This window comes from Neolamprologus multifasciatus, chromosome 4 (genome assembly GCF_963576455.1).
Source record: "Neolamprologus multifasciatus chromosome 4, fNeoMul1.2, whole genome shotgun sequence".
Classification (NCBI taxonomy): domain Eukaryota; kingdom Metazoa; phylum Chordata; class Actinopteri; order Cichliformes; family Cichlidae; genus Neolamprologus; species Neolamprologus multifasciatus.
Window position 1 is genome coordinate 30,286,874 of NC_140442.1, and position 26,613 is coordinate 30,313,486.

Consider the following 26,613-nt stretch of genomic DNA (forward strand, 5'->3'; position numbering starts at 1 on the left):
AATTAACTGTAACAGTATTGTAGAAATTCATTTCACCGAAACAATAACGTGGCGCACAGTGTGACGTCAAAAAATGCGCACTCAGAGTTTTCAAAAATCTCCACCCTGGCCGGAGTTTTTAAAAATCTCTGTTTTCAGTGACCGAAAACGCCGTTTACGTGTGGACGAAAGGTGCAAACGCATAGAAAAATCTGCGTTTTCAAAAATACCCGGGTACGTGTGGACGTAGCCTGAGTCTATGCTGCTACAGAGGGTAATGTGTTAGGAACAAGGGATGGAAATGATCAACCTACAGATTATCGTCCCACAGGTTGCTTCAATTAAGTGTTTCTTTAACACTTTTCATAAAAGGTTTAACGTTATATTTCTTGAAGTTATCATCCGCTATGTTTTCCACAGATTACAGACTTGGAGACCAAAGTGGATGCCTTGAAGACCCCCCAACCCTCCTAGACTGCTGCTACTTCCCGCCTCCTGTCTGTGACTGAAGGAGGAGGAGCCCCCCCCCGTCATCCTACCGCAGGGGGGCTGTAATTTATTCCAATCAACCATTCACTGCAACGGACAGGTAGCAGAGGAGGGAAAAATCCCAGCAAGTAGAAGAGAGGACCGTGGAGAAGGACTCAACCTCTCATGTGACATCTGCCAGTGGCTTAGTGCTCCGTCAGTCAACAACAAATCCCAGAATGCACCTTCTGTCATATCCAGAATCCTCCTTTTGTGTCTTCCTGGCAACTGGCTTGGCATTCAACCCGGAAACCATATTCAGCAACTCAGTTTGTAGACGATGTGTTTTCTCCTCTCTTTAGCAGCATCTTACCCAGGTTCTGTGAATAATTGCGATTTATTAAAAACAAAAAGCGCTTTTAATAACCAGGCTCGTCACAAAGTGCTTTATAGAGCGACAGAGGGAATGAAGCAGAGCAAAAGGGACAAAAGGATTGCTGTTATACGACCTTTGAACTACGCGATTGTCGAACCATCCCTTAAGAGAAGAGGACGAGCGTGTTCTCTGCCCGTGGCGATGCTCGTTTTCATCTGAAACTACCAGGAGAAGCGGTGACCTTATTTTTAGAGACACGCACCTTTCAGGAAGTGGAACCTCGGTAGTAAGACTCGACAAAACTCTGATGGCCACCTTACCGCCCATTAGCGAAGTAATAAAAACTATGGAGCAAGATGGCCTCCGTGTTTCAAAACTGTCAAAGCCCAGCTTTTTGCTTTCTTTTTCCCGACCTAACTCTCTGCAAACGGTGGTATTAGTAAAGAAGAAGTGTGTGTTTCAGGTCTGAACTACGTAATGTTTGTATATATTCTATACATTTATTTAAAAGTGTTAAAGTGGCTTAAGCAATTAGATGGATCTGGAATCTAAGAGTGAGGCGGTGACGCCTTACTGTGGAGGGAATGGTTCAGTAGTCCTCAGTCTGTTTCATCTCTTTTCTCTCAGCATCAATGGCAAACAGGGTGTGAATAGTCTAATTTGTGCTTGTAGAACTTCTAATTGTGTATATCTGTTGGTGTTTACTATATACTCTGTGGGTTTACATGCACACAAACCTGCTTTCAGGTCAGCCGTGCGCTATATTCTCACGTGTAGGAAGGCTTCCTTTCTCGTTTTAGAATATCCTCTTAGCTCGCACTCTTAGCTACTACCATATACATAAAATATTAAAAAATCTATCCAAACATGTCATGGAAGCAGAGAATGACTACAGATAGAAACTGATTCACTGAATTAGCAATTGAGGTCAAATCCAAAGTGGAAAACAGCACTAAGATTAGAGAATTTGCTCATTTAAAATCCTATAACAACATACTGGATATATTGTTATAGCAGGTCCAATTATTACTAACTTTTAGATTGGAGTTTACTATTATTACTGCCACTAATATCCCCCATCAATAATAATGTTCCTATATTGCGCAGTAAAACTTTTCCAAGCAATTATATACCTAACTAAAGACTCATGAAATGTAATTTTAATTTTAATTATTATTATTTTATTAGTATGGAAGACTACTATGGCCTTTTTTGTCCCTAAAAACAGGTGAACAGAATCAGCCTTTTGGGATTTACTTACCTGGATGATTGAGCATGCACCAAGACTCCCTAAAAAACCAACTTTGAATTTAACTTTTTTCCCCAGAACTATCACACGAATTCTCTTCCAAAACTAGCAAGTATAAAAAGTGGAAACTCCTACTGAAAAAATTTAAATTGATCCCCCAGTTTTTGTTTTTCTTTATTGGCTGACTTAAATTTCCAGATCATAAATTGACTAACATTAGATAAACGGAGTATAGTGAAACACTGGACACTCAAATATTATATTTTATTTTTTTGAACATAAAAAACCCCATAAAATCTTAAACTTTACCAGCTAAAAGTTAGCTTTATGAAGTGGTTTCTGTTTCTGTAAGTGTTATTGTAATAGTTTAATAGTTTCTTTCGTTTGAACATTACATACTGACTAGTCAAATGTCACTAGTTCTACATTAGTGACATTTCTCTGGTTCTGTATCGGCTAATGTCATTTGGCTGTCGGTTAGCTTGTTAGGCTATAAGCGTCGACTGACAGTAGTAGTTGTTAGCTGTCAATATGTTAATTTAACTTCCCAAAATCACAAACTAGAGCTATCAAGGATGCCAGAGTCTTTGCCAGTTCTGTTTTATATTGATATTTGTATCAGTATATATCAATTCTCATTAGCTAGTAGCACCTCACTAGCTAGTGAAGCCTGCTAGCATAACAGAATAGTGTAGCCACTGAAGTGTTTGTGTAACAAGACCGTCACATGGATATGAGCATCGGGGTTATTCAGAAAACTGTGTGCATGTAAACACACTCCACATATCTTACATTAGGAGAAAAGTAGAGGGTCCCAGTGCCAGTATTATACCTATAGAAAATGAATTTAAGTTAGCGATACATGCCTGACGTAGTTGAACTGGTTGAATTTAAAAGTGTTATTATAGCCATTAAAGGTCAGGTGTTTCTTCAGGAATTCAGTAACCAATGTGTCGACTCCATCTACCTGAATATGATTTTTTTTTTTTCTTTTCCCCAAACTCCTCTTTGGTCAGATCAATGTAATGAGTTGCAACCTTTTTTAAGATTAGCAGAATCAAAAGGTTGATTTGCTGAGAATAGACTAATTAGATAAGGATTGAACCTGTGACACTGTGGTTACTGTATGCTCTATATTTTATAAAAAAATAATGTGAAAATTATAATGTGGACCGTTTCAAATATGAAACTTGTATTCATGTGAATGGCAAAATGGTGCTCTGAAAGATGGCCTTTACATGTGAAATGAAATTCTGAACTGGTAGGTTATGTATTTTGCTGCTGTCATTCCCCTTGGTAGCTGTTGTTATGAGCTCCTGTTTTAATCAAGATAGTAGAGAGAGTAAAGACAGTAGAGCTTGCTGGCAAGCTCTGATTGGGTCCCATTACTTGAGAAAACCACAAGTGGAGTACAATCCCGAGATCTAATTGGGCTACTTAAGCTTAACTCATAATGAATGGAGCAGTTTTGAGGTTGACAAGTTAAAACCAGTCTACAGCTTTTTCCCAAACCTTAGCCACACTAGCACCCTGGTTCTGAGAATGGTACCATTTGCATCGTAACTTTGCTCTCGTTATCTTCAAACCCATTGTACTGATGTTCATAGTGCCCAGAGGAAGCATACCGAGTTTCCCTTTTGCACCAACGGCCGGTTATAAATGTTAATTCATCAAATATTAAGGTTCTAAAATCCACTAATGTTAGCATGCTAACGTGTTGAATGGATTTCACGAACACGGTAAGCCTGCTCAACATTGCCCTGCTGGGCCTGCAATCACGTTCGTATCCCAGTGTTAGCATTTTGAAGCACTGCTGTGCCTGAGTATAGCATCACAAAGCTTATAGCATGGCTACATTGAAAACGTATTGTCGTTTCTTTGAAACCCAAAATAATTTTGACAAATCACGACTATTTAGATAAAGCTGCTATCTGCTTGAAAATGAAAAGTTGCATTTCCAAGCTTGCTAGGTAGAAGCATGTTTTCCTGAGGTATTTGCTTTAAAAAGAAAAAAAAGCTTGTTTTGCTAAGACCAATCTGCCCCTGCCTTCAGCCTCAGCCTGGCTTTGTTCTTCACACCCACTCTGTTGGAGCTGAAACTGATCTGAATCTGTGCTTCACCTTTGACCTACAGTATTTGTGCATTAACAGATCTCTAGAGAGACATGGGGGCAGAATTTTAAGTCTTTTTGCACTTTTCTGTTTGAGAACTGTCGGGGGACGTGGAAACAAACAGGAATATGAGGACATTCAACCACCAGAAAATAATCTTTTGTGTTTGTACTGTTTGGCTGACGAACATGGAGTACCTCCAAAATCACAATGTATGATTATTTTCATGTAAGAATTCTTCTTTTTCTAAAAAGACACCAAGTATTTGTTCCAAACCTGCAGTATGTTTTAAAGTGTTGTCTTAATAGATGGAAACAAAGGTGAAAGAGCATTTTTTGTTTTAAAGGAATGAAAATCAGCCATAAGCAACTCACTTGAGTATTTTTATTTCATAAGTAATTTTTATTACAGTTTCATCTCGGTGTTGAAACAGTGTGAGCTGTACAAAAGCTGTTGCATCACCAAATCGAACCCTGGTCACTTTGGGTTTTAATGTCTAAACACAGGAAGTGATCAGCTTGCCTTTTTATGACCTATAAGTTAACCTGCTGCTTTTGCCTCGAAAAAGCCTTCCGATGTTTGCTAACTGTAGCTGACTGTCGTTTGTTACCCATCCCGCCCCATCCGCTGTGTCTACGTTGGAAAAAACAAAATTAGCTTGTCCTCATCAGTTTAAAGATAATACCAGTGATTACAGACAAACTGCCATATTGGTAGACTGACTGATTGTAGCACTACGCCATGTAAGAGCTGTTACAGATTGATTTTTGATAATAAACTCATCATTTGCCCCCAGTTCATATTTCGGGGAATGACCTTCAAAACCATTTTCGTCAACAGGCGGCCTCTGAAGTGAGAGGGTTCAGTGCCTTGCTTGTAGGTAAAGGATTGCGGTTCTTGTCTAATCACTTTGTACATTTCAAGGAGTCATGACTGATTGTTGTTGTTGGGGGAGGTTATAATCAGTCTTAAGTAGCCAGTACACAGAAACTGCTTAATAGGTCATTCACAAGTGTCTCAGGTTAGTCAAAATTAGATCTGTTTGCGAAAGTCAGACAGCTAGCCTCTCCATCTGTTCATATCCTTTATGGACAACATATTCTAGATGTAGCTAAAGGCCGTTTTGGTTTGGTGGCGTTGGGAATTCACAGTGACGTGGTCCTTTTAGGCTTTGTCAAGTGGTTAATCTCTAGCTTACAATGTTGTGCTTTTCTGCGAAGATGAGAATTGCCCTGCCCCTGATTGGGGATGAGGTCCTGCCTTGGGTATCACTGGTTCTTGTTCAAGACTGGAGAAGTGGAGCCAGAGATTATTGTCAATTTACTGGTTGGATCTATCTATCCCCATCACCTGTGACCTCAAGCTGTGGGCAGTGACCTAAAGATTGAGATAGTGGATACAAGCATCAGCTTCCTCCGATGGGCGTCTGGTCTCCTCTTACAGATAAGATGTAGATCCTCCACATCGAAAGGAGCCAGTTGAGGTGGTTGGGGTGTCTGCCTAGATACTGGGAGGAGACTCTGGATGAACTGGAGCGATTGTGTCTCTTGGCTGCCATTGGAACACCTCAGTGACCCTCCTGAAAAGATGGAGATGGTTGAGAGATGGAGGTCTAGGTACTTCTGCTTGAACTGCTGACCCTGCAGTTCAGACCTTGATAAGTTATACTGGATGGATGGATGTTTGCACATGTACTTCCTGTTATCTCTGCCTTCAGATCGCCCTGGTTGATGAGCCTCAGTCCAAATTGCACTGAAATGCTAGGACCCAAAGTCAAGTTGCTTCTGATTATGTTTGCTTAATGACCGTTTTTGATGTTCAAGGTGAAAAGCTTAAAAACTACACTCTGGCATGTTCTGTGCTGTAACCACTGGTAGCCAATCTTTAAACACTTTACACCCAGACCCTATAGAACTAGGAGAACAGATGCTTGCTGTGTAGAGCAGATGCAATCTTGTGCTCACATCACGCGTGTCACACCGCAACTTTTAAGAAACTGGAAGAAAAATGGTGGTGGGGTGGGGTGAAATTACAAGAAACAAAAGCACTATGAGAATCCTTGCAATTAGTTTTTTGTTTTTTCTATTTTCATGCATCGCCAAAATTTACCGCACCTTGGAGCAATTCTGTCCTTTTCTTTACAAAACTATTAGTCCTTGGCTTGAAATTAGACAGTGAAGTCATGTGGTTTGAAAGACTAACAGTCATGCGGTGCCAAATGATGAGAGCGGGACAATCTGACCTCGGAGTGCGTCTCGGGTCTGAAACAGATTTCCTTCTCTGCCTGGTTCTGTTTTCAGTTGATGCCACCATGTTTGTCTGAACCGATACCTGTCTGTCAGCGTTAATAAAGATAAAATATGACAACAAAAAAACAAGTTTTATTTAACTTCATATTTCACTGTTCATATATGTTTGAAGTGTGCATTGATTTACAGATCTTACTTCCCCAACCGCCCTGCGACAGACTGGCGACCTTTCCGGGGTGTACCCCGCCTCTCGCCCTATGACAGCTGCGATGGGCTCCAGCGCCCCTGAAAAGGATAAGCGGAAGCTAATGGATGGATGGACTTCCCCAACCTCTAGCTAACTGTTCTCTCAGAGTACTGGAGGAAGAAGAAGGGCAACACAATGGCCTCAGCCTTCAAGGGGGATTTCTTGATGCTCTGGATGCACCTTCCATTTAGCAGCAGCTGTATGCAGATATGATGGAAGAAATACTGAGAATTACCTCAATACCTACATTCACCCCCTGCTTCAATAAAGCTGTTTTACCTCAGAGTCTGAAAAGTGAAGCCAACATGTTGAAACCCCTTAAACAGGCACTTTTGCTAATGGCCAGCAGAATAGTTGCAGAATCGCATACAGTTGTACAGAAGTCTGTGGAGAAAATGATCGTGAGTATTTTGTTTTTAATCACCTTAGTAAACACTTTCCTAAAAACTTTCAGTTGCTAATTTTACATCTAGTTTAATACAATGTGGTTTTTATGATGTAAAATGATGGTTCCCAAGCAAAGTAGATAAGCAGGAGAGGCCTATTGAATGGTTGCAAGCAGTGTAGCTTCCTCATGAAGAAGCGTCTTGGATGAGCCCTAACTAACCCTGCAGATACTCATCAGTGTAGCTAGCGCTACAAAAGAGGAGTGATCATAAATCATAAATAAAAACTGTGATGTTTTTGAGTATCAGGTCAATTCAAATGCAACGTTTCTATCAGCACAACAAACATCACCAAACAAACAGTTTGTGTGCAGTTTGTCACAGTGTGATGCTAGCTAAAGGTCCAGCTACTCTATTTCAGAGGGAGAGAAAAGAAGGAGAGCTAACTTCGCTCAGAGATGGAGAAAGAAAGAGAGGTTAGATTTAAGGACTGTTCAGTGGAAATTTAAAGCTTACATGTAAGTCCTCATATTTTTAAATCAGATATTGGGTCTGAACATGTGACATATTCTCAGACTGGAGCAAATCAAACTGTAGACTAACTATTTAAAGGTTACATGAAAGGCCTCTGCAGGTTAGTGCAGGATAGAGGTTACTTTGGTGTACTGTGATGGATTTAAAGACTGGTGCACAGTGGTTTCATGGTCAGCGTGAGGTTACATCAGGTAAGTGAAGTTAAGCTGATGACACTGACCAACGTTATTCTGTCTAATATAGAGACGGCATAAACATTGTGTAGAGGATGGAAACATCTGCTGACATCTTGTTCATTTCAGTTGTGTAAATCCACAAAGAGCAGTAGTAGCCCAAATCAGCTGACCACAGCTTGCACATTAAGAAAATCAACTGATTTTAGGGTTCCCACCTGCTGAATCCACTTTGACCTCTTTCCTTTATTTCCTGTTCAAAGGCAAAGTCACATCTACGATGTAGGTGTCAGACAGCAGAGCGATTTTCCATTTTTCTGCTCATGTTCGACTTAACTCATTCAAAGTACCTTTATTAGAATTAAATCTACTAATATTACTTTATTATTACATAAAATAGCAGAAGGTTCAGCTAGCTTTGCACAGAAATAGCTGGTAGAGACGCCCTCCAAAGAGCTGCTTTGGGTACATTTCAGAGCCTGTACTTTATCACTTTACTTAAGAGGTTGAATCAGTGCTTCAGCTTTTACTGGACTATTTTTAACACTAGTATCTGTATGTCTACTTAAAGTTCGCAGTATCGTACAAACCGATGGGTGACATCATCAATATTCCATCGTTTAACTACAGTATATGATTGTAGTTACATTAAACAGATATTTCAACAATATGTCTGGACTCATCCAGTCCACTTAGATAAAACAGTAATGATATTAAGTGTAATATTACTACATTAACCTCCTAAGACATGAACTCTTTCATGGCAGCATTTTTAATTTTTCTTTGCTATTTGGATTAATTGGGACCAAAACAATATAAAAACAATTTTTTTTTTTACCTAATTTTTGAGAAAAATGAGATCCACATATGAGGACATTTGTTTCAAATTTTGGTAGAACAGTGGCAGCATAATGTCCTCGTAGGTGGATATCGGGCTCTTGTAGAGAAAAATTACGTATTTTGGTCTTGACGTCCCAAAATGTGACACATATGTGGACGGCAGGTCCTATGAGGTTAATATGGAAACAGCATTTCATGCTTTCAAGCAAACACGGTCCCAGTTATGAAGCTACAAACCACCACAGCAGAAGACATTTTCCTTTCATAGGTTTTCTTTATTCATATTAAATCCAGAAAATAAATACAAAACATTTTGGGAGCATCTGATAAAGTGACAAAGACCCGCTTCAGTCAAGTTTTGCTAGTCAGAAAAATGTATTTTTCCTGTTTTAGCCACAGTTTGAAGTTTTATTTAAACTTGGACAAAGTGTTGAAACAAACTTCTTCAGTCAACTTCACAGGGATCTAACAATGGAAGATTTCCAGTTTATTAAGAACAACCTCAAACTTCTAACCAGAGACTGACTTTAAATCTGGAACTGGAGCGTCAGTTTTGAATCATCTGGAGCCGTTTATTTGTGACACGAACAAGTATTCAACACCAAGTATTGAGATGATGGCACATTTATATGTCATTAAATGGAACATCTGATTATCAAGATCCAAAGACTTCATGTTAAACGCAGATCAACATTAGCATTTAGTAGATTTGACACCAGATTAACATCTGAACATGGCGTCCACTCAGACGTATGGCTGCTGGGACGAGTCGCAATGAGCCGTGTTAGTTGCACATTCAGACACCACAGAAATAACCAAACACACATTTGGATTTGAACATGCACAACATGTGAAGCCGTATATTCCAGAGTTGCTAACGAGGGCGAGGTGTAAAAGAGCAGCGAAGGCCTGTGTTGTGTCCTGTGGAAGGCACTGACGTTATCAGTACAATCTCCTTCACTAATAACATCAGACACATTCAGTGCTAACGAGTACTAACGTGAGCTGATTGAACCTCGACATCATTTCTATGGGGAAAAGACACAAGACAAAAGTAGTGAGGCGTGTGGAGCGCAGCCGCTGGAGAGCTCGGCAGTAATCCCATAATATCCACTGGGGACACTAATCAGAGTGTGTGTGTTTGGTCGAAGCTATGAACAAAACCAGGTGTGCTTAGATACGTATGCATGAGAGTGTGTGTTCATCACCACATCCTTCAGCTGCAATCAAAGGACAGGTTAGCATTCATGTTCGTGTGTTATGATAGAGGCAGCACTGCAGCGTGCTGACGATCATCATTCATCATCAGGAGAGGATTGAGAAGGCAAATGGTGTGTGTGTGTGTGCGTGTGAGTGTGTGTGTGTGTGTGTGTGTGTGTGTGTGTGTGTGTGAGTGACACAGGTTATTCAGTCGTCCACTCCGATGTTGCGGAACAGGTAGGACATAGACTCTCCGTTGTGGATGCGGCGGATGGCCTCTGACAGGATCATGCTGATGTCCACCGTCTTGATCTTTGGACACTGGAGCTTCTGGAGCTCGTGGGGAATCGTGTTGGTCACCACCACCTGGAGACGACGACAGACGTGATGAGGAGGAGGCGGCCACGCCGACGGAAGCCTAAGAAGGACAACTCACCTCATCGATTGCCGACTCCTCTATGAACCTGGGGGCGTCTGAGGAGAGGAGGCCGTGCGTCGCCATGACAAAAATCTTGTAGGCCCCTCTTTCCTTCAGCGTCTCCGCTGCTGCCACGAAGCTGTCCACATCATCGATGATGTCATCCTGGGGACAAACGGGCACGGTTTTAAAAGCTGAGGACAGTCCGCCCCACCCAACCTTCTTTCGGTGTTCCTGATCCGGCTCAGTCATTTTTCCTAGCTCACCCTCTCTCAGTTCTTCCCATATGGATGTTGAACCTTTATTTCTATGTTAACATCATTGGTCATTTGTTCCAGAAACTTACATTCAGTAAACCTTCTAGTGCTCCAATTAATGATCAGTTTTAGAATCAACTGATTTGCACTCACACCCACCCAGAGCTGCAGTTTACTGAAATATGACGAAGAAAAGAATCAAACTCTCAGACTGAGCGTTTTCCACCGTGGACACCTGCTGCAGGTAGAGCTTGTTTCTCTCGTACTTCAGGCCTGCTTATAGAACAAAATGTCTGAGTTTGCGTCAGACGTTAGCGACTACGCAGCTTACTGAGGCTAATCTTTGGAAAACACCCAGAAGCTGTTCTAATGGTCTGTACTGATATACACCAAGGTTTCAAACCTGGTCGTTCAGCGCTCAGAGGAGCGGGATCATTTTCCACATTACTCAATAACATTCCTCCTTTTCTGACTGAGTGAAAGAGTCGACCCACATCCAGACAGTTCAGTTCGACAGGACAATAATGAGCAAAATCAGAAGATTTAATGTTACTAAATATGTAACAGCTGTGCAGCCGTCTCCTCTTTGTCCTGCTAGTCTTTAGGCCAATTTCTGCAGATTAGCAGTGACTGAATTCAACTTCATGTTTGTATGAAAGACCAGTGAGCAGTGTTGCCAACTCCTCAGTAAGGAAAATCGCTATTGGTTGTCCTAAAAGTCGCTAAATGACGTCATCGCCTAATGCATAATTGGTCATGCTAATGTAATTGTAACCTACGTTGTTGGAGAGAGAAATAACATCGTGGACGAGACAAAGTGAGTAAAAAACGTCCTAAATGCATTTAGAGTTTATTTAGAACTACAAATTAAATTTCTTTTAGCAATTATTGTTTTTTTTAATGTCACCATTCCAACCTGCTCCTTTACCCGGGCTTGGACCGGCAAAAGTGACCCGAAATAGGCACTCTGGTGGAGTTACTGTGTGTGTGTGTTTATAAGTAGTTTTAAACCTGATCCACAAAACAGCATAACAGTAAAAGAAGAACTGACTGCGTTACAGTCAGTGCGGGAGCAGCGGCTTCGCTCATGCGCGATTCATTTGCAGTTTGGACGCACAGGTGTGAACGTCTCCTGCCCTGATAGCAGCTGGGGGAGGACTATCCTCCGCCTGTGAGCGCTTTGGCACGGTGAGGCGCCCCCGGCAGCACCCGCTGCTTGTTGAGAGTAAGAGCGATACGCGTTTTCACGTCACAGAGTCGTCATAAATAAGTCTCCAATAACACCAGAAAAAGTCGCCAGATTTGTCGCTTTTTAAAAAAAAGTCGCTAAGGGGTCTGAAAACTCGCTAAATATAGCAACAATGTCGCTAAGTTGGCAACACTGCCTGTGAGCGAGCTGGCACTCCAAGAATCATTAATAGAAATATATTCTGAGGGAAACATGGAGGCTGTCCCACCTCGAGAGATCTGACCAACAGTCACACGAGGATCAGCATCGTGTGCTGAGGCACTGATGCATGACAGTTTAAAACATACATATATATAAAATGCAGGTAACTGTACTCTAACTGTATTCACAGCAGGAGTTATCAGGGTATTTGTCGAGTGCTGGGACTGGTACGAGTAAACAGACACAGATTAATGAGGCTGTATCATGTGTGACAGAGATCAACATGCTTTTAAACTTTAGTTTGGGGCAAAGTCACCACTCAGGCGTGTTTGACTGTGTTTTCTAATCACTTATGACTAATAAATCTATAAGTGACACACTTTCATACTAACTACTGCACTACAGAGACGACTCCTGATTGGCTGGACTCGCTTTCTCACAGTTTCCTCTCAGTTTGTGAAAACGAGACGACGTTACTGCTAATGGTGACGCTGCGCTTACATCTAATGCTGCTTCACCTCAGAAAGGATTCAGCGAGTGAAAGGATGGATTAAAGGAACACGACTTTTCCTCACAGCAGTTCATGCTGATCATGTTCGTTTGGGGCTTTTTTTTGTTAGACGGTTAATTAATTGCAGGGAGCTCACAGCTACATCCTCTCAGCAAACCATTAACTTTCACTGTGAACTCATCGTGGCTGACTCAGTTTCCTGCAGCCACTTTCACTCACACGCGTTTTCAAGTGTGTAGATTTGACATATTGTCTTCATCGACATCCCAAAATTCAGAAACTGCGTCATCTCTCACCACTATGATGGCGATGCGTCCTCCGACGTCTCCCACCACAGTGATGGGGGGCTTCTCTTTAGGGATCAACACTGGAAAGCAACACAGACAGTGACTCATACGGGTGCACAAAGTCCTGTGTGTGACGAGTTCTCTGCAAGTGTGTGTGCATTACAGGGTATCTCCATGCTGGGGTGAATGGCTCCGGTGGTCTTGACGGTGGGTGGGGAATGTCGGCCGTCTACTTGGTCTGATTCGGCGTCCTGAGCTTCTCCGTGGATCACTGCGATACCCAGACGCAGCCGCTCGGCGAACGACTGAGCCCTGCAAAGTCAGCAGCGCTTCATAACTTATACACAGAAACCAGCCTGAACTCACGTCCACACTGTGACAAACATAAAAGCTACAAAAAGAGGCAACACGCTGGCCTCATCAGCTTGTTAACACAGGTAAAGGTGACTTGGAGATGAGCCCACCTTTTGGCAGAAGCTGGCGACTTGGCAACAATCACAGCGTTTCGGTAGTCGGGGATCTGAGGGGGAGGAGACACAGAACTGAGGTCAGTTACATACGGTTAAGCACACAATAGCTTATCCAATCAGAACTCAGCAAGCAGGAATGTCAAGCTTCTTTGTTTCTCTCCGTGTTGAAGGGGAATTCATTCCAATAAATATTCATATCCAGGTGTCAGCAGGGATAGAGAGTTTAGCAGGTGTGTACTGCAGGTTACAGATTCCTACATTTAAATTACATCCTAAATAATAATCCCAGTATAAAAATGGACAAACTGGTCTGTTTAAAGAAAGTTCAAAACAAGTTTCTTTTTTGTATAAAGTGACCTTTGTCCATGTGAAGTGATGTTCTTCCAGGTGTGATGGTGCTCTGCAATATTACACTGGCCCCGGTAGCTTTGGACCTTGTTCCCATTCACTAAACTGAATGTTGTATGTAACAGCAGGCAGAGAGCCGCTAACGTCAGCAGAACAGCCTCGCTTATATAAACACTGTAACTGTGGATGCTCGTGATAAATGTGGTGCAAGTGTCAAAAAACGATGTCAGGAAAATACAGCTAATCCCTTCAGACTGGCTTTTGTTTACGAATGAAATTAGTAAGGAAAACATGGCCACAGAAGCCCCTCCCACCTGCTCCCACCGGAGTCAGCCAATCAGAAGTAAGCTTAAAGGGAGAGGAGCTAAAATGACACAAGACGATGAACTAATGTAGAAAAGTATCAAAAAAGTATCAAGTTTGTTAAAGTTAAGACTAGAAAAAATAAAAGTGATAGAAATGAGGTGTGTGTGTGTCACGTGTTTTTATAAACGACCTCTTCCTGGATATATTGCAGCAGAAACGGGGAGGCTCTCAAATTGTCCACTGGGATGTTGAAGAAGCCTTGGATCTCTTTCTGATGGAGGTCCATGGTGATCAGGTGGGTGAGGCCTACACAAACACGGTCACGTCAGCTCGTAACATGTAACACTACGATATGTGACATTGGATAGTGTCCTGTCTTCTTCTCGAGTGCTTTAAAGGGACAAACTCACCAGCTTTACACATCATCGATGCAACAAGCTTGGACACGATGGAGCCCCTCTTCCTCATCTTACACTGCTTGCTGTAGGGGAAGTAGGGGAGAACGCCCGTGATGCTTTTGGCGCAGGACGTCCTGCATGCGTACACCATGATCAGCATCTCCATTATGGTGGTGTTCACGTCCCTGAAGCAGAGAGACGAGCAGACGATTGCACGTGAGGGACACGTTTCTGGGGAAACGTCCAAACAAATATTTGTCTTCTCTCTTACTTTGACATCGTTTGGATGACAAACACATCTTTGCCTCGCACCGACTCTTGGATCTGTACCCGCGTTTCTATGGAAACAAAAAGCGGATGTGAGAAGGAAAGAGCAGAGATGCGCTGAGCCTCGCTGGTACACGCCCCCTAACAAAGCCTACAACAGCCTGTCAGCCTCACTGCCCTGAATTGTAGACACTAGCATTCCAAAAATGTGCTTCCCGGGAAAAACAGATGAGAAAACAAAACACTTTTAAGCTGAGCCAAACGTCCAGCAAACACAGAGACAAACGCCCGTGTTTTTACAGAGTTTGGTTACTCAAACAAGCTGAGCTGCACACAAATCAAACAAATCATGGCGAGGAATTTCCATCCTACCACCTCTACTGCTACCAAAACCAGGATTTCCCTCCATTTCCCAGCCACACTAAATACTTTAACTTCTTCCACAATTGTGTGTCAACAGCTCCAAGCAGCAGCTATTCAAAAACAATGAAATAAAACCACTGAAGCAGCAACTTCCTCTTCAAACCAGCAGCGATCACGAGGCATGAAGGACGTTTTACTTTCCTTTAGATTCTTATACAACCACATTTAACCAGAGCAGTCGACCCGCTGCTGACCATCAGGGGAAAAAGCATGTTTAACACACTTGAGAGCTACGTCCACGTTTTATATACAGACTGTCTGCTCCTGATGACCAACCGATCGGTCATTTTAAGGAGAAGGAAAAGTAAGAGTAGTCGACTGATCTAAGAGTAGGGCTGCACGATTTTGCATAAAATGAGAATCACGATTTTTTGGCTTAGAATTGAGATTTTCTTGATTTTCTTTTCCAGTATAAATATTTATTGCACTTATTAACTGCACATCAACTTCGTAACAGTTGAGACTGAACATAAAAACAATAAATAAACATAAAAACAACAAATGTCTCACATTGTACTGCTTGAACTTCCGTCTCCACCGTTGCTCGACACTGCGTGTATAGAGCAGGTAGTGCAACAAAAGAAAAATAGTTGCGGGACGGCACTGTGTAGCGTTTGTCTAGGGTGTTGATCGTTTTCCTAAATCCCTCGTTTTGCACAGTGTTGATGGAGCCATATCTTTGGTCAGGTGATAAGTGATAGCCTCCGTAATTTCTTTGTGCCTGCGGGAGGTCGACGGGTATAGGGAAGCGCTGTATAAGGTTCCCGTTATTGATGTTTGGGTGGTTGACTGGGACGGATTTTCTCCTGTCACTTCCTCGTCATCCCTGACGTGCTCTCCGGTGTTTTTTCCTGCCAATTTTAGCAGCCAGCTTCTGTATCACGTGGTATAAGGCTCCGCCCTCGTCATTTGTTGAGCAGGAAGAGTGAGCGCTTGTTTTCATGCAGATTACGTCCCGGATCAAAATGCGGTACAATCGTCGTCTTTTTTTTTTCTTTTTTCTTTTTTTTAAATCGTTGTCATTTGGAAATGAGATCGCACATAAGTATGAATCGAGATCGCGATTTTCTAACAATTAATCGTGCAGCCCTATCTAAAAGTAAGAAAAAGATTCTAACGAGAACACAAACACAGAGCTGGTCATAGAAATGTTGCACCGAACCACGAGGAGTGTGGTTAAGCATTGCTACAATCACATACAACTGCTCATTTTTTATGTCACAGCTTTGCTTGTTAACGTTGTAGGAGCAGCAACCTGAGTCACACATATCCTACTGCACACTAAGAAACAAACACAACCCTCCGGACATGTTAAACCATTAAACCGTTATATCTCCAGCCGTTACTGTTACCACGGTGTCAGACGTTTTAATATTAGCTGAAATACTTTGCTGTGTATAAATGGAACAAGCCACAATATTTTAAGTCTGTCTGCAACTACTCATGTTTTCATTTTCATTTTCATTTGTTACGTATAATGTGTCATTTTAATGTGTAGCCGTCCATCTTAATGTTTGTACTTTGTGTTTTAAGTTAAACACACAGGTGTCAATGACACAATCAGGTGTCATCATGTGTCACAAAACAGGTAATAAAATGCAACGTGTTTTAACATTAGATCCATAAATCAGTGTAAGTTGAGTAAATATGGAAATTTAAGGTTAAGCCCATGATGCACAGTTATTCATTATTAGAAGAAACTAACATAGTAAAGTAGCTACAGATTGTTATTTGCAATTGTATCCTAATGCTGGACTAAACAAAAGCTTGTAAAGGGGTTTAGCTGCGTCACTACTCAGGCATGTTGTGCAGTAGCAGCACAGCTGCAGGTCACTGACAGCAGCAATGGCAACAGTACAGCCCTCAGATATGCAATATATCTCCGCCATGCATTTATGGAGGGAGGTGCACAGGATGTTTTAAACAGCCGTATTCCTCACTATGGTTCAACCCTGATTGTTGGGAGAAACTGTTTACTGGAAACAAAGGCTTACAAAGGGAAAACACAATACAGGCGATTTATGTGCAGAAATCCTGGTTAGAACTAGAGGAAAACAAGATGGTGCACAGACTTTACTTTATTGCATCCAGGTTTCATAGGATGGATCTACTGACCAATAACATATGCTGGAAATGTCAAGCAGAACCTGAAAGCTTTAGGCAATCTGGGACTCTAGATGCATTTTCCCATTTTGGAAAATAACATTACAACGTTACAACAGTGTCACCATGAATATGCCTGTTGGGGGACCAACTGTAACACCTAATGTTTCCAAACACCCGAGTACAGTGATACAGGGACGATCTGACGCCATGAAGCAACGCAGATTCTGAGAAACACTTTATTTTGTTTGTCACGGTTTTGTTCCCTCTGAGGACGTAAAAACATAAAGCTTTCTTTTATATTATTATTTTGGTATGATATGTGCTGACCTGGCTGCTGTATGTTGTAAGTTTTGTAATTAGTTTGTTTGTTATAAAAATAAAAAGGATAAATGACATAAAAGTTGCAGCTGGGGGAATAACTTGAGTGACAGCTTCAGCTTTTCTTGCTGGGCTAACAAGTTGACACAGGGCCACTTTCTTTATTGGTTAGTACCTTTTTATTCTGTTGTCAAATCCTCTGAGTCCATTATCAAACCAGGGTTCATACGCCTTTTTCAGGGTCAAATTCAAGCACTTTAAGCACTTTCAAGGTCCATTTTCAAGCTTTTCCAGCACCCCCCCCCCCCCAAAAAAAAAACAAAACAAAAACAAAAACAAAAAAAAAACAAAAAACAAATGCATGTTTCAATTCGCATCACCTCAGTAAGACCATGTGAACATTAAAACGAATCATCCTGGGTGAACTTGAACACCTTTGTTCCCCTTTTGTTAAGACAACTCAAAATGCACATTTCACTTAAAAATTAAGATGTGAACAAATCAACTTGTCAGATTCTCCTGTTGAAAAACAAAAAGGAAATAAAATCTTCTCATCAGATATTGATGCTTCTTTCCTGTGTGACAAGAAATAGGAGACAGATGTTTGTTTTTTAAGTTAATTCCCAATAAAGCTGTTTTATTGATAACTACATTACTGCCTGTGTTATTGCTGAAGTCCTAAACGTCACCTTTAAAGTGTTTGTGCTAATAACATCATGTCACACAGGCATGGAGAACAGCACTGACTGGGAGGCTTTGAACAGATCACATAGTTCAATTCAACATATACGACTTTAAGAATGAACAAAAATCTACTTAAAATCTATTTAATTTATCATCCGTGATATTATTATGTACAAATCCAGTGTACTTTGTTCATCTCCCTTAAATAAACAGGCAGCCTTACAGTGTGAAATATTCATATACAAACACACATAAATGTGTGTGCTGTCTGAGTGTGAGCTTGAAGACATTCATAATGTTTAAGTAGTTTAATGTGTCGGTGCTGACCAGAAACACATTTTGAATGAACGCCGGGGAACTTTGGTAGCACAGAAACAAGAGGCTATTCTTTGTGACCATATGGATCCCTCATATTACCATTATTACACACAAAGACAGCAGGTTAATACTTTAAAAAAAGCTGCAGCAATACACACAAATATAAACAGTACTTTGTGACAACTTTGCTTTTAGCCTCTAACCCTCTGGGGTCCAGGGTTTAACTGGCCGTTTCTGACTACTTTTGATTTGTTCTCTATATTTCACCTCAAAACTGTTTATCTTGCCAATCTGTTATTTTTCATTTTGATAAACTGTATCAGCACAATTTATCTAAATTCAGACAAAATTTAAAATACGAGTAGAAAGTGATATTTTTGACTGTAAAAACCAGAAGCATGTTTAACGAATCATTTTCATAACTTGAAATGCAAATAGAAATTTTACATTTTTAAAAAATATGCACAAGTTTTGCAAACAACAAAGTTATATGGTACAATCAGGTGTTCTGCATCAAAGAAGAAGGAACACAAATTATTTATGCAACTCCAAAAAATAGTTTGTGTCACTCTAACACAGAGGAGAACAGCACAGGGATAAACCTGCAGGTCTGACAGCAGCTGTGTCACTCAGCGTTTACACTGCAACCTGCCTTTGGTGGCTTTAAGGCAGCAACTGTGACGTTCGCTAGTAGAACTGACACACAAAACAAAACAACGACTACACACTAACTACACAAGACAACACACTAACTTGAGACTCCAAACACGGTAAACCTCACAAACCTCTCAGTATCAAAACTCTCTCTCTCGCCGGTCACTCCTAAAACTTCCGCCTCCTCCCAAACAACCAGAGGCCACATGTTGCCATATCATTTTTTGATTGGTCGACATGGTACATTTTTCCACCAATGGGGAAGGAGTGTTTTTTCTTTTTCTTTTTTCACTCACAATCAAAGCCTGTTTGCTAGCGCTCTCCTTAGAAAACGCTGTTTTTACCGTTTCTTCCCGGAGTAAACGCCGCTGTTTTATTCAGAAAAAAACAAACAAACAAACAAACAAACATCGGTTTTACGTGGCCTATCAACACAGTTTAAACACTGGTATATAGTTTGAAGTCCGCACGTTGACCCAAGTTGAAATGGAGACTAATCAGAAAGCCTAAGTTAGCTAGTTATGTATCGGGCTAATGTTAAGTAATGTTAGCTAAGTTCACAGCATATTCCATAACAGCGCTGCCATACTGCATCACACTCAGTGCTTTTCAATCATTTCTCCAGCCAGTTTGATAGTTAGCAAAATAATAATCATAATTTAAAAAATAGCGTGTGTAACGTACACGTACCGGAAAATTATTTAGTCGCACTCACCTATCATGCGACTGTCGTTTTCCATCAAACACTCATTAAAACAGCGACCTACAGGTATGTTAGCGCACTCATCCCCGACTGTCCGAGGGAGGGGCGGGGTCACACGGTGAAACAGACGTAAGGCAGCCAGGCGGGAAAATTTTGCTTTTACATTTTGCGACTCATTTTATTTCTCTGATAAGAAAACTATTCAATCAGATATTTGTGGTGAATGAAATACAGTTACACTGTCAAGCACTTTTAAGCACCACATCTGAAATTCAAGCACTTTTCAAATCCTTGAAAATTCAATTATGCATTTTCAAGGATTTCAAGCACCCGTACGAACCCTGTCAAACCCATTCCCAAACACCAGTAATGAGAGAAACCAGTGGTGAATAATGCGAAATGCTTCGCGTTCTACTGCTTAGAAACTTTTAAAAATCAGCACAGTCATGGCCCCGTGGACGTTGTGATCTTCTAACAGGAAATTCATTTGCAACAGGAACAGACTCAGTTGAAACGGTGACCTTGTGTCTAGCACTGCTGTCATGAAAGGGGAACAAGAAGTGTTTCAGTTTCTGCTTTAAACGCTCTCGCAAGCTTAACGATGAATTTAAACCAACACTTTTGAAGCATTTTATTAAATGTACAAGGAGAAAACTCCACAAATGCAAGCAGAAACACTTATACATAACATATAGTATGTTCCATAGAGATTTGTCACTTTTTAAGGGGAACTTCTTTTTTTTTTTCAAGAAACCTAAATTGTGTGACTTGCAGCTGATTAAAGGAAGTTTTTGTACAAAAATCAAAGACTTTGTTTCTAAACGTTTGAGATATTAAATATAGGATGGCAGTACTAACTCTTGGGTGGGTGAGAAGGATTGAATAATACTAATAAAAATGTTTACATATCATACACTTTACAACAGACTTGAAAGAATTCAAAGAACGTGAAGCTTTAACTTTCAAGTTAAAGTAACCTGATGACAAACACAGTAAAACTAGAAATCAGTTTTCAGTTACACGATCTCGTCCGCTTTAGCTCGATGAGGTTTGTGTGATGGAGCCAAGACGGCACCAAAAGCCTGTAAGCTTCAAGTATTTGGAATTACAGCTGCAACTAACAGCATTCCCCAGCACTTATTACTCTGCCATGTAGTTTTATTTAGGTTATTGTTGTCCATCACATCAATGTCCACCGCCCATTTTTACCTGCTCATCTAATTGTCAAAAGCCCAGAGAATTAATTTTTTTCCAAAACAGTTGCAGATATAATTGTTGTTAATCAACAAAGCAGTGAACTACATATAATATTCTTTTTTATGCAGATGATGCGTTTACAACTCTTCTATAACTCCAAGTATCGCCTCTCTGCCTTTACAGAGGTTTTCACTGGAACCTCGTTCTCAGCCTTCATTACTCGCAGAGCGATTTCCAAATAGAATATTTTCATTTAAGCTTTTCTAGCTGCTGCAGCTTTAAACTAGGAAGACACTAAATGATTGTTTTTAAAGAATCTTGCAGCATGTATTATTATATGAGCTTACCTCTGTTAGCTTCCTGGTACACCTGCACCTTGCCAAGCTCCACCCCTAAACGCCTGAGAAAGAAAAATGACAAAACAACAGTAAATAAGTTTGTTTAAAGTTGAAACAAGAAAATGAATTTTTAAAAAACAACCCACAACCAAATATATATATAACATTTAAAAAATATTCATTTGGAAATGCAATAAGAAGCAGTGTTTACATCCTGGTGCACAGTGAGGTATTTAGTGTCCACTAAAGCAGCCAAACACTGTTTGTTCTATAAACACAGACTCAAATGTCCTTGTGCAGTCCAGGTTTGGTGCATTTAAAGTACGTTTGGACTGTAGGAATTTTCGGTTTACACAGAACATGATGAAACACTAACAAAGCAACCGCACACGTTCTGTTAAAATGAGGCTACACACCCTTCACCCATTATTAGTTTAGCTCTGCAGACAGCTGTCTTTTGAGTCTTTTATCTCCCTTTTAATTAGAAAACGGTTCCTTTTTTAAAGGCTTGTGCAAAGATGGGAGTTAAACGCATTTGATGAGCTGGTGACAGGGAAGGTGGGCGGGACAATCGTCCTGTTGTTTTGGGTAGGTGGCTAAAAATAGAAAAGACAGCACATAAGGACGGCGTATGTAGGCTCATGCTATCAATAAACACAGAAGAAGCATTTAAAGTTCCAGGTGAATCTCCAGAACTGGGAATATAAGGTCATCCTTAATAATCATTTATTTTCAGTCAAATACAGAATGATTTTTGGCACTCTGGGGTAACACAATTTATGTAGACTAGAAGATGTGAACATGAAGCTTATAAAGAACCTGAGTTACAGAAAGAAACCTTATGCATTGATCACTTTCACTGTTTAAACACAGACTGTGAGAGGGGCATGCATAATCTGACACCAAGCTGCAGGAAACTGTCGTTGTTAAACCGTTACTGTTGTTGAGTGATTACATTTTGCTAGCTTTGAGGAAGCAAGAGCAAAACATGTCTTCTTGACACATGTGCAGTACATTCAAGAGTCCCTTTTTTACCATATGAGACAAAAGAAAGGAGACGAGATTCTCCTGGAGGACGTGTATGAGCTTTGACTCTAAAATAACCCGTCCAGCTTTGTGTGTCTGAGTGCGTGTCTAAGAACTTACTCTGCAATCCTCTTGCCCAGCTCACGGCTCGAGGGGTGCGAGTTGGCGGTGAAGATGACCAGGCCACCCTTGGTGTGGTTCATGTCTCTGGGGTCTCGGCCGCTGCTCTCCCCACACTCAGGCAGTGGATCCCTGGGCACCCACGCTGCACTGAGCCCTTCCTGTAACAAAAGAGGAGGGCGGTTACTTCCTTTAAAAAAAAGGTCCTCCAAAAAATGGAAACAGGAAACAGATTTGGTTTAGTCCTTAAAGACGTACAGTCAACATGCCACCTGTAAACTTAATGACTGCAACATCACTTAACACCTCAGTTTATAACATCGATTACAAGCTTAACATGTAAACTTTTTTTGAAGTCTGGAAGAAAAATAAAAAATAGACAGAAAAAAAACTAAAACCAACTTTGTCGTTTTACTGATGTCAAGTCCAGGAACCATTTTTCTTCTAAATGGTTTAGTGGTCACTGCCAGACTTCCCTCTTTTTAAATGATCGGGAACAGTGCTTAGTTTCAATGCACAGCAATCGCCACTCTCACAATTACTGAAGTTTGACACTCACTCTGCAAACTAATGTTTCTGGTAACAGCAGCCTCCACCACTGAGCGACAGCACTGTAGGATTCATGGTAGAATCCTATTTTCCACAATATCATGAATAAAACGCATATTTGTTAAAACAACATCGCCTCTCACAAAGAATCATGTGATCCTGCAGAAAGCAGACACCACAGCTTCGCAATGCAAGCCCCGTTTACCCAGTCACACAAAGGTCCTTTTTCTATGCCCGTCTCACATGTGCAATTCAATTTATTTATAGAGCGCCAAATCACAACAACAGTCGCCTCAAGGCGTTTTATATTGTAAGGTAGACCCTACAATAATACATTTAGAGAAAAACCCCAACAATCATATGACCCCCTATGAGCAGCACTTTGGCGACAGTGGGAAGGAAAAACTCCCTTTTAACAGGAAGAAACCTCTGGCAGAAGCAGGCTCGGGGGGGATCTGAACTGGTCGCAGCCGGCCGTATGTGCACACATACTCACACTCCAGTAGTTGCACTGGGAGCAACTCGGGGTTCATTATCTTGCCCAAGGATATTTTGACATCCAGACTTGGTAGCGACTGGTAGACAACGATCTACCCCCCAAACCACGGCCGCTCCGAATCATTAGCCAATGAGCAAGTGCTTTCATCTATACCGTCTGCTTGGTTTTGTTTGTTTTTGTTTTACAACCAACACGCGTCTCAAGAACAGGACTTCAGAAACCGATGGCTGACATCACAGAAGTTGCATCCATGTTTTATAACAACTATGATCCAAATATATGCAACTCCCGCCAAGTTAAACCATTTCAATAAAAATACACCAAACATCTAAATGTACAAAGTCTAGAAGACTAACATTATGTGACAAAGTAACATTTAATGATTTCAAAATTTTGGTTCCCCAAAACACAATTATTAAAAAAAGAAGAAAAGAACAGAAAAAGACCCAGTGTCCCACTCACTGGATAAAACAAACAATGGCAAACAGCCCAGGAGAAAGAGAAAGAGAAATATGTGGCCAGTGTGGTGGCTGCGTCAGCATTTAGGACAGTAAATGGTAACTACGCAGTTTTTTGTGTGCATTTTGAATTGTTTTAAATTTGAGTATCAGATTACCACGTGTGGGACTGGGACAGGTGGTTTGTTGTTCATTTTATTTGCTTGTCTTTGTTTATGTTAAAATATGATAAATATATTTTCTTTTTAAGGTAAGAATTAAACAGAAAGGGAATAAGCTTTTATTATGGGGGGGCTTCTTATCTTTTTTTTTTAAACACAACACAACATCTACTGAGATGCCACTTTTAGCTTCAAAAATCATACTTCTCTTCACAGTGCCTTACACGTCTGTCTTGCTGAATAAAAGGATTTGCATATGTATTAGAAACTAAAAATGTCATAGTTTGGAGTATATGCAGCAGGAAAGGCTTTTAAATAGGTCTGCTTGTGCATGCATATTAAAACTGTAGAACAATAGAGAAAGCAAAGAGACTGGGAAACAATGAAGTGTCAATACAGACCCAAATGTATGCGACCACTCTATTAACTATTTATTTAAATACAAAACACTGTTTTGAGAGGTGCACGACGTTTAATAAGGTACCTCTATAGCATGTAATGGGTGGTATAAACAGTACAAACAGTCACGACATTAGCTTCCTCGTGTTGCTAAGCTAGTCGGATTTCACAGTGCATGATGCCATTTGTTATTCGGGAATGAATACGTTAAGAAGTCAAGCTGCGTGGTGAAACTGTGTCTGCCATGACTATTATACACAAGAAAGTAGAGGAATAATAGCCCATTCAACCCAAGCTGCCACCAAAATCTATAGCTGTAACATCATGATATAGCTTTAGGCTAGCCTGTGTTACCATAAGTACTAACGCGATAGCTCAACACAGTCTTGGCAAGCCAAAGCTCGTGAATGCGCGAGTTGATTCTTCATGCGTCGGAAAGCAAGCCTGTCTGTACTGTAGGCAGAAAACACAACCATTTTTAAAAAAAAAAAAATCCAATAAATGAAGCAAAACTAACACGACTCCTCACCAGCTTGTGTGTTAGATCCGGTTACAACCTGCAACCAACAGTATTTGATTGTACGAGCCTCCGTCGGGCTCTTTCCAACCTGTTCCCCTGACTCGAACAGACTGTGAGGTAGTGATGGGTCGTTCGCGAACGAAATGGCTCTTAGAGCCGATTCTTTGAAGTGAACGACGCGAGCCGGCTCCTTATTGGGAGCCGTGAGGTTTTTTTTTTCTTTCTCTCACCCTCTCTCTCGCCCTTTTTCCGCTAAACTCCGCACGCACGGCCTGTACTTTGCGCTGGGCAGAGGGGGGAGGGGCGTTAGTTACACTCGCAGTAGCACAGGAACTGAGCCAGAGAGAAAGAGAGCGAGAGACAACAACGTCACATTAGAAAGGTATAGTAATCATCCGCTATTTTCAGTTGCAGATGATAAAGAATTCAGAAAGTTTATTCATGCAGGCCCATATGACAGAGAATATGCATCTTCTTTTTGTTTTAATATTTTAATTTATATTTAATTGTGTTGTGGTTTGCAGTGTTTTGTGTTGTTTCACGTTAAATTTGTTTAAAAGGAAAAAGCTGAAAATTTAAATAGTTAAAAGTTTAAAATGTAAATAGTTGTTTTTTGTATTATATGATTTATTTATTACATTTTATGTGGAGTGAATAAATAAAGTATATTTATGGTGGCCCTTAGAGACAAAGCATGTACAAACTCCAAAACACGTAAAAACTCAGAATCACGTACAAAAGACAACAGAAGTGCTCCAGGATGCTGGGCGCAGTGTTGAGCTTTTGTTACCTAGTGGCTACACAAGCCAGGAAGTATCAACAACCAGATTTGGTGTGTGGTAGTAACAGGTAAATGAGTTTTTTTTTTAATTATTTGAATAAATATGAGTGCTTGTCTATAAATACACAAACAATACACACATGCTTTCAATTGTGTAATTTAAGTGATCTGTGAAGCTCTGTTTTGGAAGTTCAGTTAACGCTAGAAATGTGTTTTGGAGTTTGTACGTGCTTTTTGGAGTTTGTATATGCTTTAGAGTTTGTACGTGCTTTGTCTCTAGGGGCCATATATAAACATATATAAATAAAACCACTTTTTTTAACATTAGTAATTCCTTTTGTGCATAATTTTATATTATTGTTAATAATAAATTAATTAAAGCAACAAAACAACCTGAAGAGCCGGTTCGGAGCCGAAAGAGTCGGCTCTTTTTAGTGAGTCGAGCCGAAAGAGCCGGATCTCTAAAAAGAGCCGGAAATCCCATCACTACTGTGAGGTGAGGTTTTAACGGACGTATGACTCAACCAATCAAAGACTAGAAAATTCTAACGGGCCGGCCTTAGGCTGCATTCAAGTACTCTTAAAAATATTATTTTAAAAACCCGTAGACAAGACGAGTTATTGGAGACAAGCGTTTTTTTAAATCATTAGTCGCAATTACATTTAAAATGCTAAACGGATTACATTTTTCAGCGAGGTTTATTAATATGTTGTATTTCTCCTTCATGTTTATTCGTTAAATCTTATTTCAAATTGCCTACAACTGAGGTTGGCTAATTTTCAGAATTTCCTGAAGATGTTGAACTCAACCTTTACTGCTGTCGTAGTGACACATGAATTTCAAAACACTGAGCAATAGCAATGGCTGCTCGGTCACAAGTGTTTTATAATGTG

The 26,613-nt window shown here is 40.6% G+C and overlaps 2 protein-coding genes across 6 annotated transcripts in view; one reads left to right on the forward strand and one right to left on the reverse strand.

Moving 5' to 3' along the window:
- The window catches only part of LOC146520808 (neurabin-2-like), a 37,395-nt gene extending 31,189 nt beyond the window's left edge, over positions 1-6,206 (forward strand). For all 4 annotated transcript variants that reach the window (XM_085156908.1, XM_085156910.1, XM_085156906.1 and 1 more), the window contains one exon: positions 400-6,206. In XM_085156908.1, the coding sequence (XP_085013034.1) occupies positions 400-453 (54 nt within the window). In that variant the 3' untranslated portion in view covers positions 454-6,206. The remainder of the gene's footprint in view (positions 1-399) is intronic.
- LOC146520810 (phosphoribosyl pyrophosphate synthase-associated protein 2) lies at positions 2,527-25,052 on the reverse strand. Of its 2 annotated transcripts, XM_085156911.1 has the most exons (11): positions 24,948-25,052; positions 22,353-22,513; positions 21,216-21,268; positions 14,470-14,536; positions 14,211-14,383; positions 13,991-14,106; positions 13,141-13,196; positions 12,840-12,988; positions 12,686-12,756; positions 10,250-10,396; positions 2,527-10,179 (listed from the first exon to the last, which is right to left on the reverse strand). In XM_085156911.1, exons 2-11 carry the CDS (start codon positions 22,433-22,435, stop codon positions 10,021-10,023), a joined length of 1,074 nt encoding a protein of 357 aa, XP_085013037.1. In that variant the 5' UTR covers positions 22,436-22,513; positions 24,948-25,052; the 3' UTR covers positions 2,527-10,020. The 2 variants fall into 2 exon arrangements, with proteins under 2 accessions (XP_085013037.1, XP_085013038.1); XM_085156912.1 differs by lacking the exons at positions 21,216-21,268; positions 22,353-22,513; positions 24,948-25,052 and adding an exon at positions 19,684-21,199.
- Between the last annotated feature and the right edge of the window lie 1,561 nt (positions 25,053-26,613).

Excerpts from the sequence above, each read along its gene's own strand:
- LOC146520810 (XM_085156911.1), bottom strand. The coding sequence starts at position 22,435 with ATGAACCACACCAAGGGTGGCCTGGTCATCTTCACCGCCAACTCGCAC. Across the intron at positions 14,107-14,210 it reads ATCGATGATGTGTAAAGCTG|GCCTCACCCACCTGATCACC; the intron begins GTGAGTTTGTCC and ends GTGTTTGTGTAG. Across the intron at positions 12,757-12,839 it reads CCCCAGCATGGAGATACCCT|TGTTGATCCCTAAAGAGAAG; the intron begins GTAATGCACACA and ends GTTGCTTTCCAG.